The sequence below is a fragment of the Nerophis ophidion genome, linkage group LG15 (assembly GCF_033978795.1).
Source record: "Nerophis ophidion isolate RoL-2023_Sa linkage group LG15, RoL_Noph_v1.0, whole genome shotgun sequence".
Taxonomy (NCBI): Eukaryota; Metazoa; Chordata; class Actinopteri; order Syngnathiformes; family Syngnathidae; genus Nerophis; species Nerophis ophidion.
Window position 1 is genome coordinate 18,256,152 of NC_084625.1, and position 14,561 is coordinate 18,270,712.

The 14,561-nt window shown below is 37.7% G+C and overlaps 1 protein-coding gene across 3 annotated transcripts in view; it reads right to left on the bottom strand.

The window, feature by feature from the left end:
- Positions 1-14,561, bottom strand: part of LOC133569364 (RNA-binding Raly-like protein) — a 229,166-nt gene that overhangs the window by 12,078 nt on the left and 202,527 nt on the right. For all 3 annotated transcript variants that reach the window (XM_061921636.1, XM_061921637.1, XM_061921638.1), the window contains 2 exons: positions 14,359-14,421; positions 9,671-9,855 (listed from right to left, as the gene is read on the bottom strand). In XM_061921636.1, the coding sequence (XP_061777620.1) occupies positions 9,671-9,855; positions 14,359-14,421 (248 nt within the window). The remainder of the gene's footprint in view (positions 1-9,670; positions 9,856-14,358; positions 14,422-14,561) is intronic.

The following is a 14,561-nucleotide window of genomic DNA, read 5'->3' on the forward strand; positions in this document are numbered from 1 at the left end:
TAGTTTTATTATCACAAAACATTTATAAAAATGTTGTTGTTGATCGAAAACCTAGGAAAGAAGTCCCTGGACACAGAAGGACATTAAGTGCAGAAATCAAGGGATTTAAACAAGAGCTTATAGTAGGAAATAATATAAATATCTAATAGATGTTGTTACACAGACATTCTGTTACACAGCCATTTTGGTCTGATTATAATTTTGACCAAAAATGTAATCATTAAATGATCTTAAAAATCCGTATCAGCATTGGTATGACCGATACCGCCCCTGTAACTACTTGATATTGAAACAAGACCCAAATTTGTAGTATCATCCAAAACAGATGTAAAGTATTCAAGCAACAGAAGAATACATTATTACATTTTACTGAAGTGTAAATAGAACCGTGTTACAACAGAAAGTAACCCGATATTAACAGTAAATTTGCAAGTAGAAAAATAATAATTTTGAGAAATAATACAGTACAATTACAAATTAAGATGTATGTTACTGCATACACCAGCATCTAATTGGGAGCTTTGTAACCTGTTTTGGGTCTAGTATCTTTTACTTACCAAATAAAATATTGTGATTGGGGTAGTCCTGATACCAATTATTTGGTAACTGTACCAAAATGTATTTTGATACTTTTCGATAATTTTCTACATAAAAGACACTACTAAATATGGCATTATTGGCTTTATTTAAACATCAAATGTTTTGACACATTAAACATATGAAGTGAAGTGAATTATATTTATATAGCGCTTTTTCTCTAGTGACTCAAAGCGCTTTACATAGTGAAACCCAATATGTAAGTTACATTCAAACCAGTGTGGGTGGCACTGGGAGCAAGTGGGTAAAGTGTCTTGCCCAAGGACACAACGGCAATGACTAGGATGGCGGAAGCGGGAATCGAACCTGCAACCCTCAAGTTGCTGGCACGGCCGCTCTACCAACCGAGCTAAACCGCCCCACAAACATATGTTTCTTATTGCAATCACAGAAGAATTGTGGGTTTAAATAAAATAGTGAACGTACTTCAAAATAGGGCTGGGCGATATGGCCTTATTTTAATATCTCGATATTTTTAGGGCCATATCGCGAGACACGAACTATATCTCGATATTTTGCCTTAGCCTTGAATGAACACTTGGTGCATATAATCACAGCAGTGTGATGATTCTATGTGTCTACATTAAAACATTGTTGTTCATACTGCATTAATATATGCTCATTTTAAACTTTCATGCAGAGGGAAATCCCAACTAAGTCAATTGACCAAAACTGTGTTTATTAAACAGTTATTAAGCAGTGGCACAAACATTCATGTCATTTCCAAAACAAAGTGCAAGATTGTCTGAGACATTTTAAAACGAGCTATTAGTGCACGACGTCACTAAGATGACGTATCAAAACAACACTAAATTAAAGTGCACGTTTTGTACAGAACGCCACTAAATAGTTTAAAACAATTAAAGTGCACTTTTGTGCATAATGTCACACAAGATATTTCAATAAGTGTCACATAAAAATGAGCTGCATATCAAATAGTATATGTCCTACAGTGTTGATGTGGAAATAGTTGCTTGCCATTTTGTAGGTGTGGCACCGAATGGCGATGTTGACATGCACAGTTTGAAGCACTCTTCATTCTCTACTGGGTGACTTTTCAAATGATGCTACAAGTTAGCAGTGCTGCTACTTTTTGTAGCAACGCTTCTGCTGTATTAAGGTTCAACATGTAGCCACATGTAACCACGAACTTGAAGCCAAACCACCGCCAGATGATGCACTCCGTGCTGTTTTTCTTGGGAATTATTTCTTCCTTCATTTGTTACCAGATTCGCACCTTCTCTGTCTTGTATTACCACTCGCAACACACCGTTAGCATCACAGCTAATGTTACCCATGTCGCTACTTCTCCGCTCGCGGAGGACGTGTGACGTTGCACATGTGACGTATGTAAAAAGGTGCGCTTGTTTTAAGTCTCTGTGAGAAGGAGAGACAAGAAAGAGGGAGAAACGCATGCATTGTAATGCCCGCAGCTAAAAGCAACTGCGTAAGAACATATACTCGAATATCACGATATAGTTATTTTCGCACAGAGACAAACCCGCAATACATCGAGTATATTAATATATCGCCAAGCCCTACTTCAGAAATTATCTTTTATTAGAGAGTAAGCAAACGGCTTACAAAGGCTCATAATTTGGCTGCTGACATATTGTTTCCCCATTGTAATAGTTTGTCATCATTTTGAGGGACAAGCGGTAGAAAATGGATGGATTATTAATCTATTTACTGTTAATATCTGGTTATTTTCTGTTTTAACAAGTTCAACCTACACTTCTGTTTAAATTTAAGAAGCAGTTATTCTTCTGTTGTTTATTTGTTTATTGAATGGATCATCATTAGCTGACCCCAAGGCGACTGCTAGTCTTCCTGGGGTCCATGTAGAAACATACAAAATAAAAATACAAAGAATACCGTATTTTTTGGATTATAAATCGCTCCGGAGTATACATCGCACGGGCCGAAAAGGCAAAATAAAGAAGGAAAAAAACGAATGTACGTCGCACTGGAGTATACGTCGCATTTTTGGGGGAAATTTATTAGATAAAATCCAACACCAAGAATAGACATTTGAAAGTCAATTTAAAATAAATAAATAATAGTGAACAGGGTGAATAAGTGTACATTATATGACTCATAAATAACCAACTGAGAAGGTGCCTGGTATGTTAACCTAACATATTATGGTAAGAGTCATTCAAATAACTATAACATATAGAACATGCTAAACGTTTACCAAACAATCTGTCACTCCTAATCGATAAATCCCATGAAATCTTCTTCCTCGATGTCGCTTCTAAACAACTCTGCCAACTCCAAAGGTATGCACCGCTTCCTCTTGTCGTTTTCTGCTGTATATTTCACTCCGTCCATCTTGGAATCTGCAGTACATGATTTCCTTTTCGGTGCCATTTTTGTTCAGCCCTTCTCAGTTTTTATAAGTTACCGCCAACGATGAAATGATCCATTTTAATAGCTACAGCAGTAACATATAGCATATAGCAGTTAGCATTCCATGATCCACAATGCACTTCTGCCATGACCCACCCCCGCCAAATTCTTATTGGTTGACATGTGTGTGACAATTGCTGACAATTTATTTGTCTCTTCCGCGAATGAGATAAATAATATTATTTGATATTTTACGGTAATGTGTTAATAATTTCACACATAAGTTGCTCCGGAGTATATGTCGCACCCCAGGCCAAACTATGAAAATAACTGCGACTTATAGTCCGAAAAATACGGTACATGCATTACCAAACATTATACAAAGGAAAAACACAACATAAGATAAAAAAGCTAGTTAAACACAGTATTAAAAATTTGCGTCACATATGGGCAGCTGCAATAGGTGTATCTTGAAAACTGTCTTGAATGACAATTTACTTTGTGAGTGATTAATGTGCGATGGCAACCGATTCCAGAATGATATACATCTATATATGACTGTATGTTTGAGGAGATTGGTCCTGGGAGCAGGAAGTGCCAAATAGCCATTGCTGGCATTCCTAGTGTCATGAATATGTGTTAGTTGATTTTAAAAACTGTAAAAGTAATCTGGTGATTGATCAATCATGATAGTTCTAAAGAACATAAGGAGACCACAATGCATCTTTTGTTCAACAGACAACCAGGACAGTCGTGAATGCATAAAGTCTAGCCGCTCTGTTCTGAACAAGTTGCAGTTTGTTCAGGTCAGATTTAGTTGTGGTGGACCACATTATAGGACAGTAATGAAGATGACAGAAAACCAAGGACTGTATGACTTGACCCATTGTTAAGGATGTCAAGAAGGTGGAGCACTTCCTGATCATGGCTAAACCTCTTCCCATTTTCATTAAAACAATATGATCTTACCATGGCAGTTGACTGTCTAATTGCACACCTCCTCAGTGGCCTAGTGAGTAGAGTGTCCGTCCTGAGATCGGTAGGTTGTGAGTTCAAACCCCGGCCGAGTCATACCAAAGACTATAAAAATGGGACCCATTACCTCCCTGCTTGGCACTCAGCATCAAGGGTTGGAATTGGGGGTTAAATCACCAAAAATGATTCCCGGGCGCAGTACCGCTGCTGCCCACTGCTCCCCTCACCTCCCAGGGGGTAAACAAGAGGATGGGTCAAATCCAGAGGACACAAATTTCACCACACCTAGTGTGTGTGACAATCATCGGTACTTTAACTTTAACTAAGCAGTTTTGCTTTTTTAACCTGCTCAATGGGTATATCTGACATTGAAATATGAAGCTGAGGATCCAAAAAGAATGCTTTTGTCAATATTCGCAACAAGTTTACTATCATTTACCCAGCGTGACACTCTCTCTGTTGTTTGGATACTTCACATTAGTTTTGGAGGACACTGCAAATTTGGGTATTGATCCCATACTAAGTAGTTGCAGGGTCATACATTGGTCAAATTTTAAGTCCTCATGTGTCCAGGGATGTATTTTCTTACTTAACATAATAAAAATTTAAAAAAGATTTTGTGAGGATTACATTTTTTATGTAATCATTGTAGTATCGACCAGATAAAGCTCTTGTACCTGATATTGTTACGATCAATATCTGTGTAGTACTAGACGTACTGCTAACTGAATGCGCCCATTTTGCAAGGACTCACAACCTTAACTCTGGATTTATTGGTTGCATCCCGGATATTTGATCTCTTTTATGCGATAAAATCACAAATTTTGTTTTTTCGAGCTATAAATAAAGGCTGCTTCCCTCGTTCTGTGTGGGTCTATCTCCAGAGGATGCCCTTATGAAAGCTTAAATACTGCGCCCCTTTTTCCACATTTCTCCCGCTCACTTCCTGCATGACAAACACAACCCGGCCTCCCGCAGCGTCTGTTTACCGCCTTCTTGCTCTGCTTTTTGTGACACCTTTTTGGAGATGCCGTCGCAATAAGTGGCATGAGAAAAACAAGATGTTCCGACGAGAGCCTTCAATTTGGACTGTAAAGTATTGAGATGCTTTATGTCTTTGGCGCTGAAGGGCAGAAACCCATCAGACGAAAACAGCTGAGGAGCAAACATGTAATTGACGTTGACAGCTATCAGATCCTGTCAGGGCCGCTTAGAGGACGGAAGAACGGACGGAGGGTAAACAAACCCGAAGAGTTCCGGCGGCGGGAGGAAACCGGGAACATTGGTACCAGGCATGTTGCTTTCATGATTTTTTTACAGCCTGCATAAAACATAACATGCAAACTCGCCTGTGAGGACTTTTTTTAATCCCTCAGGAGAATATATTATGAAAAAACATCCACGTTGGAAGCGATGCATACTTCCTAAAATGCACCAGGATGATTAATGAGCGCACGGGGAAGAAAAGGATCACGCACAGAAATCCGAAATAAACACAAATTAGCGGTTTCCTTGTTATCTGCACTTACCGACGACACGCGACAATAAGCGGAGAGCAGTCCATGGTTTATCAGCAACTCCAGGCCTTGTTGCTTTTGAGCAAGACAGCCGCCTTAACTCCAAATTGTCTTTATCAACATGTTAGATAGCACCATTGTTGTTAAGCGTGCCAGAGGGAATATTCAAGGAAGGGCTGTGCACAATAAATAACTTTAATGTTAAAAAAAAAAAGATTGTATTTATTTTTATATTAATCAATTAATACATCCATCCATCTTCTTCCGCTTATCCAAGTTCAGGTTGCGGGGGCAGCAGCCTAAGCAGAGAAGCCCAGACTACACTCTCCCTAGCTACTTTGTCCTGAAGCGTTCCCAGGCCAGGTAGGAGATACAATCTCTCCAACGTGTCCTGGGTCTTCCTCGTGGCATCCTAACGGTGGAACGTGCCCTAAAACCCTCCCTAATCACAATATGACCCCTTTAATGCATTGTTAATTTTGCCTGGGAGTGCTTTGTCTTGATTTTTCTATATTTGCTGTTTATAAATAGCTTGTTGCGGCACACATTACTTTTTGAACATGATTTAAAAGTCACTTTTGCTTAACAGGAACCTTTATCCTGATCCTGTACTTTTGTTTTCTTAAATAAATGGTAAATGGGTTATACTTCTATATCGCTTTTCTACCTATTTTTTAAGGTACTCAAAGGGCTTTGACACTAATTCCACATTCAACCCATTCACACACTGATGGCGGAAGATGCCATGCAAGGCGCTAACCTGGAATCCAGGAGCAAGGGTCAAGTGTCTTGCTCAAGGACACAACGGACGTTTGAGTTTATTTCGAACATGCAAGCATACAACATGATACATCACAATTTCCAGTTTCTCTTTTCAACATGTTCGAAAAGGAGTAGGAAGAAGCAGAGCTTATTTAATCCTACCCCTTTTCTTTACATAACAGTTGCTAAAACTTTTGTTCACTTCCTGTTCTCAATGTATTCAGAATGTACACTCCATAAGTAATCACCATAAAAATAAATAAATAAATAATTGGTGAAGTAAGTTTTATTCCATACGATGAGATAAGTAAGATTATTTTGAGAATGAATGGGTGAATAAAATCAGAATGTTTATCATGGTTCTTCTTTTTTGTACTTTGTAAACACTTCCAGTTTGAAGAGTTTCTTGAAGTGGATGATATTAGTACATTGTTTGATTGCTTTGCTTAATCCTTTCGATAATTTAATTCCACATACTGATATACTGAAGGTCTTAAGTGTTGTATGTGCATACGATGTATGCACGTACAACACTTGGGATGGTAGAAGGTGGGGATTGAACCAGGAACCCTCAGGTTGCTGGCACAGCCACTCTCCCAACCGCACCACGCCGTCCTCAAATAGCCTAAATGAGCCTGAAAAACTTCTCTTTGCAGGGCGCCAAAAGTCAAACCAGAAATGTTTCTTTTACAATGATTGATGTGATGTAAATAAGCGCTTCCCAATTTTATATATTTGTACTTTCCCTCGTTTTTTATTTGGGGCCTGTAGAGCAAGTGATTTGTTACGGCGCCGACAAGAGTCAAATGCAGTACTTGATTCATTGTCTGGCCTTTTTTTGTGTCTCCTGTAAAACCAAAACGTCGTAACAAAGCAAGCTGCGAGACACGATAACGCCAGGCGAGACGGGCAACGTAGGAACACACACTGTTGCCAATTACGGCTCAGCCGACCCAGACCCATTGGCACATTAATTACTTTGGGACTGGGGAGTTCAAAGTCTCCATCTAGGGCCGCACAGAATATGCAAGCATGTGGGGCGTCTACTTTGATAGTCTTTTCATTTGTGTTCATAAAACACGCTAAAAGCAATCTAATGTAGGGCAAGATTTGCTAATATAGTGCATTCGGAAGTATTTACAGAGCTTCACTTTTCCCACATTTTGTTGTTCAGTCTTCCTTCAAAAAGGAATAAATTAATTATTATTTAATTTTTTTCATTTTTTTTTTTTTTACAAACAATACCCCATTATACAAATGTGTTTTTTTATTTTGTAAATTGCATATGCTGTTTAGCGCATTGTATTAGGATCTCAGTAAATCAGGGCCTTTGTGTGCTAATTGCATCAAATGTTCCGGAAACATTCTGCATGGAGAAAAAAAACCCATTACGCCCCAACACTCAAACCTTATGAGCCACCTGAAAGGCCAGCATCATTACGATGGTGTTTTGAAAGCCAAGAGGAGGCCTGTAGCTAACAGGGAGGTGAGCACCCCTTCAGAGAAAAACGAGGAAAATTGAAAAAAAAAGAGGAACATTTCTATCAGCACCAACAAGCGGTAGGAAATGGATGGATTTAAAACTACATTTCCTGAAATTAGGTGCATTTGGGGGGTGGGGGGGTGTTGCCCACATATGTGGTCCTCTCCAAGGTTTTTCATAGTCATCATGGTCAACGCCCGACTGGGGTGAGTTTTTCCTTGCCCTTATGTGGGCCCTACCGAGGATGTCATTGTGGTTTGTGCAGCCCTTTGAGGCACTTGTGATTTAGGGCTATATAAACAAACATTGATTGATTGATTTCTATACTATTTTGTACCTTTAGGTTTATTCTCACCTATCAACCTCTTTTGGCTGTCTTTTAGACACATGTCCCATGTAATGTACCACAGATGTTTTAGTGTCATTAGCAGATAATTTACTAACATTATTATTCTTGAAAATGTAATATAACATCCTATAACGGGTCCCCAAACTTTTTGACTCAGGGGGCGATGACCAGAAGAAGGCGGCGTTTGAATATAATTACAACACTTTATGTACATATTTATATAATATTTACATATTTATATAATATGTAACTACAAGCTCCATTCACAGACAGAGTCCCATTGCTTTTATGAACGTTCGAGCGAGTCAAAAGCCGAAAAAAAAAAAAAAAAAAAAAGTTACAAAATTGTTTTATTTTTCATTTATTTTTATTTTATTTGTGGCGGCCGTAATTCTTTCGTAGGGGCCGCCACAAATAAATGAATGTGTGGGAAACCCTTGAGGCTATTTCACAGTGGCTCTTCAGGGGATTTTGGGTTGAGTTTATACCAAAATGGATACATGGATGATAAAGCAGAGGACTGGGAGAATGTCATGTGGTTAGATGAAACCGAAATAGAACTTTTTGGTATAAACTCAACTCGTCGTGTTTGGAGGAAGAAGAATACTGAGTTGCATCCCAAGAACACCACACATACTGTGAAGCATGGGAGTGGGAACATCATGCTTTGGGGCTGTTTTTCTGCTAGGGGGACAGGATGATTGATCCGTGTTAAGGAAAGAATGAATGGGGCCACGTATCGTGAGATTTTGAGCCAAAACCTCCTTCCATCAGTGAGAGCTTTGAATGGTTGACCAAATACTTATTTTCCACCATAATTTACAAATAAATTCTTTAAAATTCCTACAATGTGAATTCCTGGATTTTGTTTTTCACATTCTGTCTCTCACAGTTGAAGTGTACCTATGATGAAAATTACAGACCTCTGTCATCATTTTAAGCTGGAGAACTTGCACAATCGGTGGCTGACTAAATACTTTTTTGTCCCACTGTACATATACATATATATATATACATACATACATATATACATATACATACATATGTGTGTTCATATCTATTACTTAATAAATAATAGATATGAACAAGTTAATTGGTTATTAGTATAGTTCTTGAGAAGCAGAAAGTTAGCTGAAAAAAAATAAAACATTGTTCATCCCTATTTTTTGGCATCGAAATTTAATTTTTTCCCCGTTTATCAACCCATATTTGTTCTTTTTTTACACTTTTTTTTTTAGGTAATAGTTTTTTTAAAAGGTGCGGTGAGCAGTAAAACATACTGTATGCGGGCAGCACCTTGGACACCCTTGCTTTAGTAGTTTATGATGCATTGACAGTTAATCAGAGCCAGATGGAGGAGGATGGGCACATCTTGGCGAGGATTACATTTTTGTTTGCACTTTGGCGTGTCGCTTTTTTGCGGCACAGGAGATGCCGGAGTGCATTAAATAGCTTTTTTAAAAGTGCCATTGCTGAATCACGCCGCAGATTTTCTCCCCGAGCCAACACTCAGAGATTTGCATTAAGCTGTCAGCGTTTGAAAAGAAGAAAATTCCATTAGCACGATTAAACCTTTGCTGGCTTTCAAGAAAAAGCGGCCAGACAAAGGAGAAGGCGCCCCAGCATTGTACGTACGTTTGATGCCGACTGCAGAGGAGGAGGACGTGGGAGGTCTGGAGGACGACGACGAGGAAGAGGAGGACGTTTTGATATGGAAGGAGGCTTTCCCGCGGCGAGAAGAAGGAGCCAGCACCCTGGAGCGCTTCACGGGGATCACGGCTCTTGGAGGGGGCGCCACTCGGCCGTGGTAGTCAAAAAGCCTCCAGGAGAGAGACAGAGAGCAACATTGTAACATTTCACCTGCTCCATTGGCACATTCCCACACACGCTACATGGACAAATATCTTGGAACATCTTAATTCTTTATAGAAAATCACCAAAATGATTCCCGAGCGGGGCCACCACTGCCCCTCACTGCTCCCCTCACCTCTTAGGGGGTGGAACAAGGGGATGAGTCAAATGCAGAGGGTAATTTCACCACACATTGTGTGTGTGACTATCAGTGGTACTCGAACTTGAACTTTTAAGACATTTTGGACAATTCTTTAAAAATTTGTTTGGGAAAAGCCCTTGTTTTCTTTTCATCATACACAAAAAAAAGCTACATAATGTCATGGATGAGTTCGGTGTGGAAGAACAAAACCTCCCAACCTTGCAAACAGCAATAATAGTTTTTCTTGTTTTTTGTTTATTTAGTATTGTTCTTGTATTATATTGTTTATGTTAAATGTGGAATGAGTGAGAGCGGTTGGGATATTATAAGCATCTGCTTCATTCAACCCCTTTTCAAACCTTGCATGATTATCTCTTCCAAAATGTAAAACAGAAAAAAAAGTGTTTTGTTGTATTGTGCAGGTTTGAAATAAATATTTCAATCAATATCATTAGAAGCTATAAATAGCTGCTAATGAGGGGAATGACTTCCTGCAGCTGCAAAGTATACCAAGACTTTTTTTATTGAATGTCCATTTAGAGCACATTGTCACATTTAAAAATACTCTGCTCGCTCCAGCTCAAACTAAATGTCAACTGAAGGTGTCATCTTACGCTCAGAATCATGGCTCTCGACAAGTTTGGCATTTAGAAAAACATTTTTTTATTTTTTTTGCAGTCGAGCACTGAGGTCGCAGGCGGTCAAACGAGGGGACAAGTGTCCACCGTCTCGCGTGGAACCTCTTCAGCAACACATGAAGAGAGCGTTGTGGTTTTTGCGCATATTAAGAGATGGCGAAGACTGTCGTCTCTTTAGTCCCCCAAAATGTCCAAAAGTCGCAAAGCAATAGTCAAGAATTGCATCTTGCTGCGTGGAGGAAAGTGAGAACTTAAAAGATAGAGCTGTTGTTTGTAGGAATCTTTTTTAAAAACACGAACCAAAGATTATTTAAATGACTGCTGTTTTTAGGAATCTGCTTAAAAAAATTAAGCAAATATCCTCTAAATGACTGCTGTTTATAGGAATTTGCTGGACTGCTGTTATTAGGAATCTCCTGAAAAGCATTCGTCAAAGATCCTCGAAATGACTGCTGTTTTGGGGATTCTGCTTATAACAGTGGTAAATGATTCTCTTTAGGACTGCTGTTTTTAGGAATGTCCTACAAAGCACTTGTCAAAGATCCTCTAAATCAGTATTCCCCAACCACCAGGCCGCAAAATAATTTGAAATAATTTTTTTATTGTATTTTTTTATTAAATCAACATAAAAAACACAAGATACACGTACAAATAGTGCACCAATTCCAAAAAAAACCTCCCTTTTTCATGACAAAAACCTCCATTTTTATCCCAGACCGCGGGACAAATTATCAAGTGTTGACCGGTCAGCAGCTACAAAAAGGTTGGGGACCACTGCGCTAAATGACTGCTGTTTTTAGTAATCTGCTTAAAGCAGTAGTCAACAATTCTATTTTGGACTGCTGTGTTTAGGGATCTGCTAAAAAAAAAAAACACTACACAAAGATCAGGTGTGCTTAGTTGCTATTAGTAATCAACTGCAAAACACTAGTCAAGGATCCTCAGTATGCCAGTTGCATTTTGTGGGTTTTTAAGGACCTCCTGGCAAATATCCTCTATGTGACTGTTATTTTTAGCAATCTGTTTCAAAAATCATAGTCAAAGAGCCTCTATATATCTACATTTTTAGGAATCTGCTTAAAACACAAGTCAAACATCCTCTAAATGACTGCTGTTTTTAAGTATCTGCTTGAAAACACTATTCAAAAATCATCTGTAAGACAGCAGCATTTAGATATTTTTAAGGCCATAATGACAAATATCCTCCATATAATTGCTGTTTTTAGGCATCTGCTTAAAAAAACAATAGTCAAACATCCTCCAAATGTTAAGAATCTGCCTAAAAACACAAGTCAATTATCTTCTGTAAAAAAAAAGCAGCATTTTGATACTATCAGGCCCTGATGTCAAATATCCTCCATATGACTACTGTTTTTAGGAATCAGCTTGAAAAACACTAGTCTACAATTCTCTAAATAACTGCTGTTTTTAGGAATCTGATGAAAAACTAGTGAAGTATTATCTGCATGACAGCAGCATTTTGCAGTTTTTAAGGCCCTACTGTTATAAATCTTATAAAACTGCTGTTTTTAGGAATCTGCCTAAAAACACTAGTGAAACAGCCTATATGAATGCAGTTTTTAGGAATTTGCTTGAAAACACAAGTCAAACATCCTCCATATGACTGTTTTTAAGAATATGCTTAAAAACACAAGTCAATGATCTTCTGTGAAAAAGCAGCATTTTGATACTATCAGGCCCTAATGCCGAAGATCCTTTAATTGACTGTTTTTTTTTAAGATATCTGCTTAAAACACAAATCAAAGATCCCCTACATAACTGCATTTTGTACACTGATGTTTGTAGGAATCTGCTTAAAAAAGTGGTTAACGATTCTCTATAGAACTGCTGTTATTAGGAATCTGCTTAAAAACACGAATCAAAGATCCTCTAAATCAGTGGTTCTCAAACTTTTTTCAGTGATGTACCCCCTGTGAACATTTTTTTAATTCAAGTACCCCCTAATTAGAGAAAAGCATTTTTGGTTGAAAAAAAAAAGATAAAGAAGTAAAATACAGCACTATGTCATCAGTTTCTGATTTATTAAATTGTATAACAGTGCAAAATATTGCTCATTTGTAGGGGTCTTTCTTGAACTATTGGGGAAAAAAGATCTAAAAATAACTAAAACCTTGTTGACAAAAATAAACCAGTGATTCAATTATAAATATAAATTTGTACACATAGAAGTAATCGTCAGTTTAAAGTGCCCTCTTTAGGGATTGTAATAGAGATCCATCTGGATTCATTAACTTAATTCTAAACATTTCTTCACAAAAGAAGAAATCTTTAACATCAATATTCATGGAACATGTCCACAAAAAAATCAAGCTGTCAACACTGAATATTGCATTGTTGCATTTCTTTTCACAGTTTATGAACTTACATTCATATTTTGTTGAAGTATTATTCAATAAATATATTTATAAAGGATTTTTGAATTGTTGCTATTTTTAGAATATTTAAAAAAAAAAAATCTCATTTACCACTTGGTATACCTTCAAGTACCCCCAGGGGTACGCGTACCCCCATTTTAGAACCACTGCTCTAAATGACTGATGTTTGTAGGAATCTGCTTAAAAAAGTGGTTAACGATTCTCTATTGAACTGCTTTTTTTTAGGAATCTGCTTGAAAAACGCAAGTCTAAGATCCTCTAGATCAGTGGTTCTCAAATGGGGGTACGTGTACCCCTGGGGGTACTTGAAGGTATGCCAAGGGGTACGTGCGATTTTTTTTTTTAATATTCTAAAAATAGCAACAATTCAAAAATCCTTTATAAATATATGTATTGAATAATACTTAAACAAAATATGAATGTAAGTTCATAAACCGCGAAAAGAAATACAGCAATGCAATATTCAGTGTTGACAGCTAGATTTTTTTGTGGACATGTTCCATAAATATTGATGTTAAAGATTTTTTCTTTTGTGAAGAAATGTTTAGAATTAAGTTCATAAATCCAGATGGATCTCTATTACAATCCCCAAAGAGGGCACTTTAAGTTGATGATTACTTTTATGTGTAGAAATCTTTATTTATAATTGAATCACTTGTTTATTTTTCAACAAGTTTTAGTTAATTTTGTATCTTTTTTTTCCAAGTAGTTCAAGAAAGACCACTACAAATGAGCAATATTTTGCACTGTTATACAATTTAATAAATCAGGAACTGATGACATAGTGCTGTATTTTACTTCTTCATCTCTTTTTTTTCCAACCAAAAATGCTCTGATTAGAGGGTACTTGAATTAAAAAATTTTTCACAGGGGGTACATCACTGAAAAAAGGTTGAGAACCACTGCTCTAGATAACTGCTGTTTTTAGGAATCTGCTTAAAACCCTAGTCAAATATCAACTGCATAACAGCATCATTTTGCAGTTTTTAAGGCCCTACTGTCATAAACATTGTATAAAACTGATGTTTTTAAGAATCTGCCTAAAACCACTAGTCAAAGGGCCTATTTGACTGCAGTTTTTAGGAATTTGTTTAAAAACACCAGTAAAAGATCCTCTGTATGAGCTGTTTCTAGGAATCTGCTTTAAAAACGCATATGGCATGTTTTGAACTGAACTTCATGGGCCGCCAGTAAAATAGCTTTTCTTTATAACTTGATTGGAATAATTTTGAGGCGTGAGTGTTGGCAACACAGTGAGATTGCGTCCTTGCGAGGCACCATAGGAAGGCCACATACCTGGTGTAGAAGTCATCTCTGTAGTACTCGTAGTCAAATTCATAACCACTGTGGGAGAGAGGGCTGGATGGAGAGAGAGAGAGAGAAAGAAGGAGAGGGAGATAAAGAAATAGAGTTTTTTCTTATTCTGACAATTCCAATCTGGACCTGTCAGGAGCAAAGCGGATCAAACTGAAACCAAAATCAAAACTTTGACTCGAATG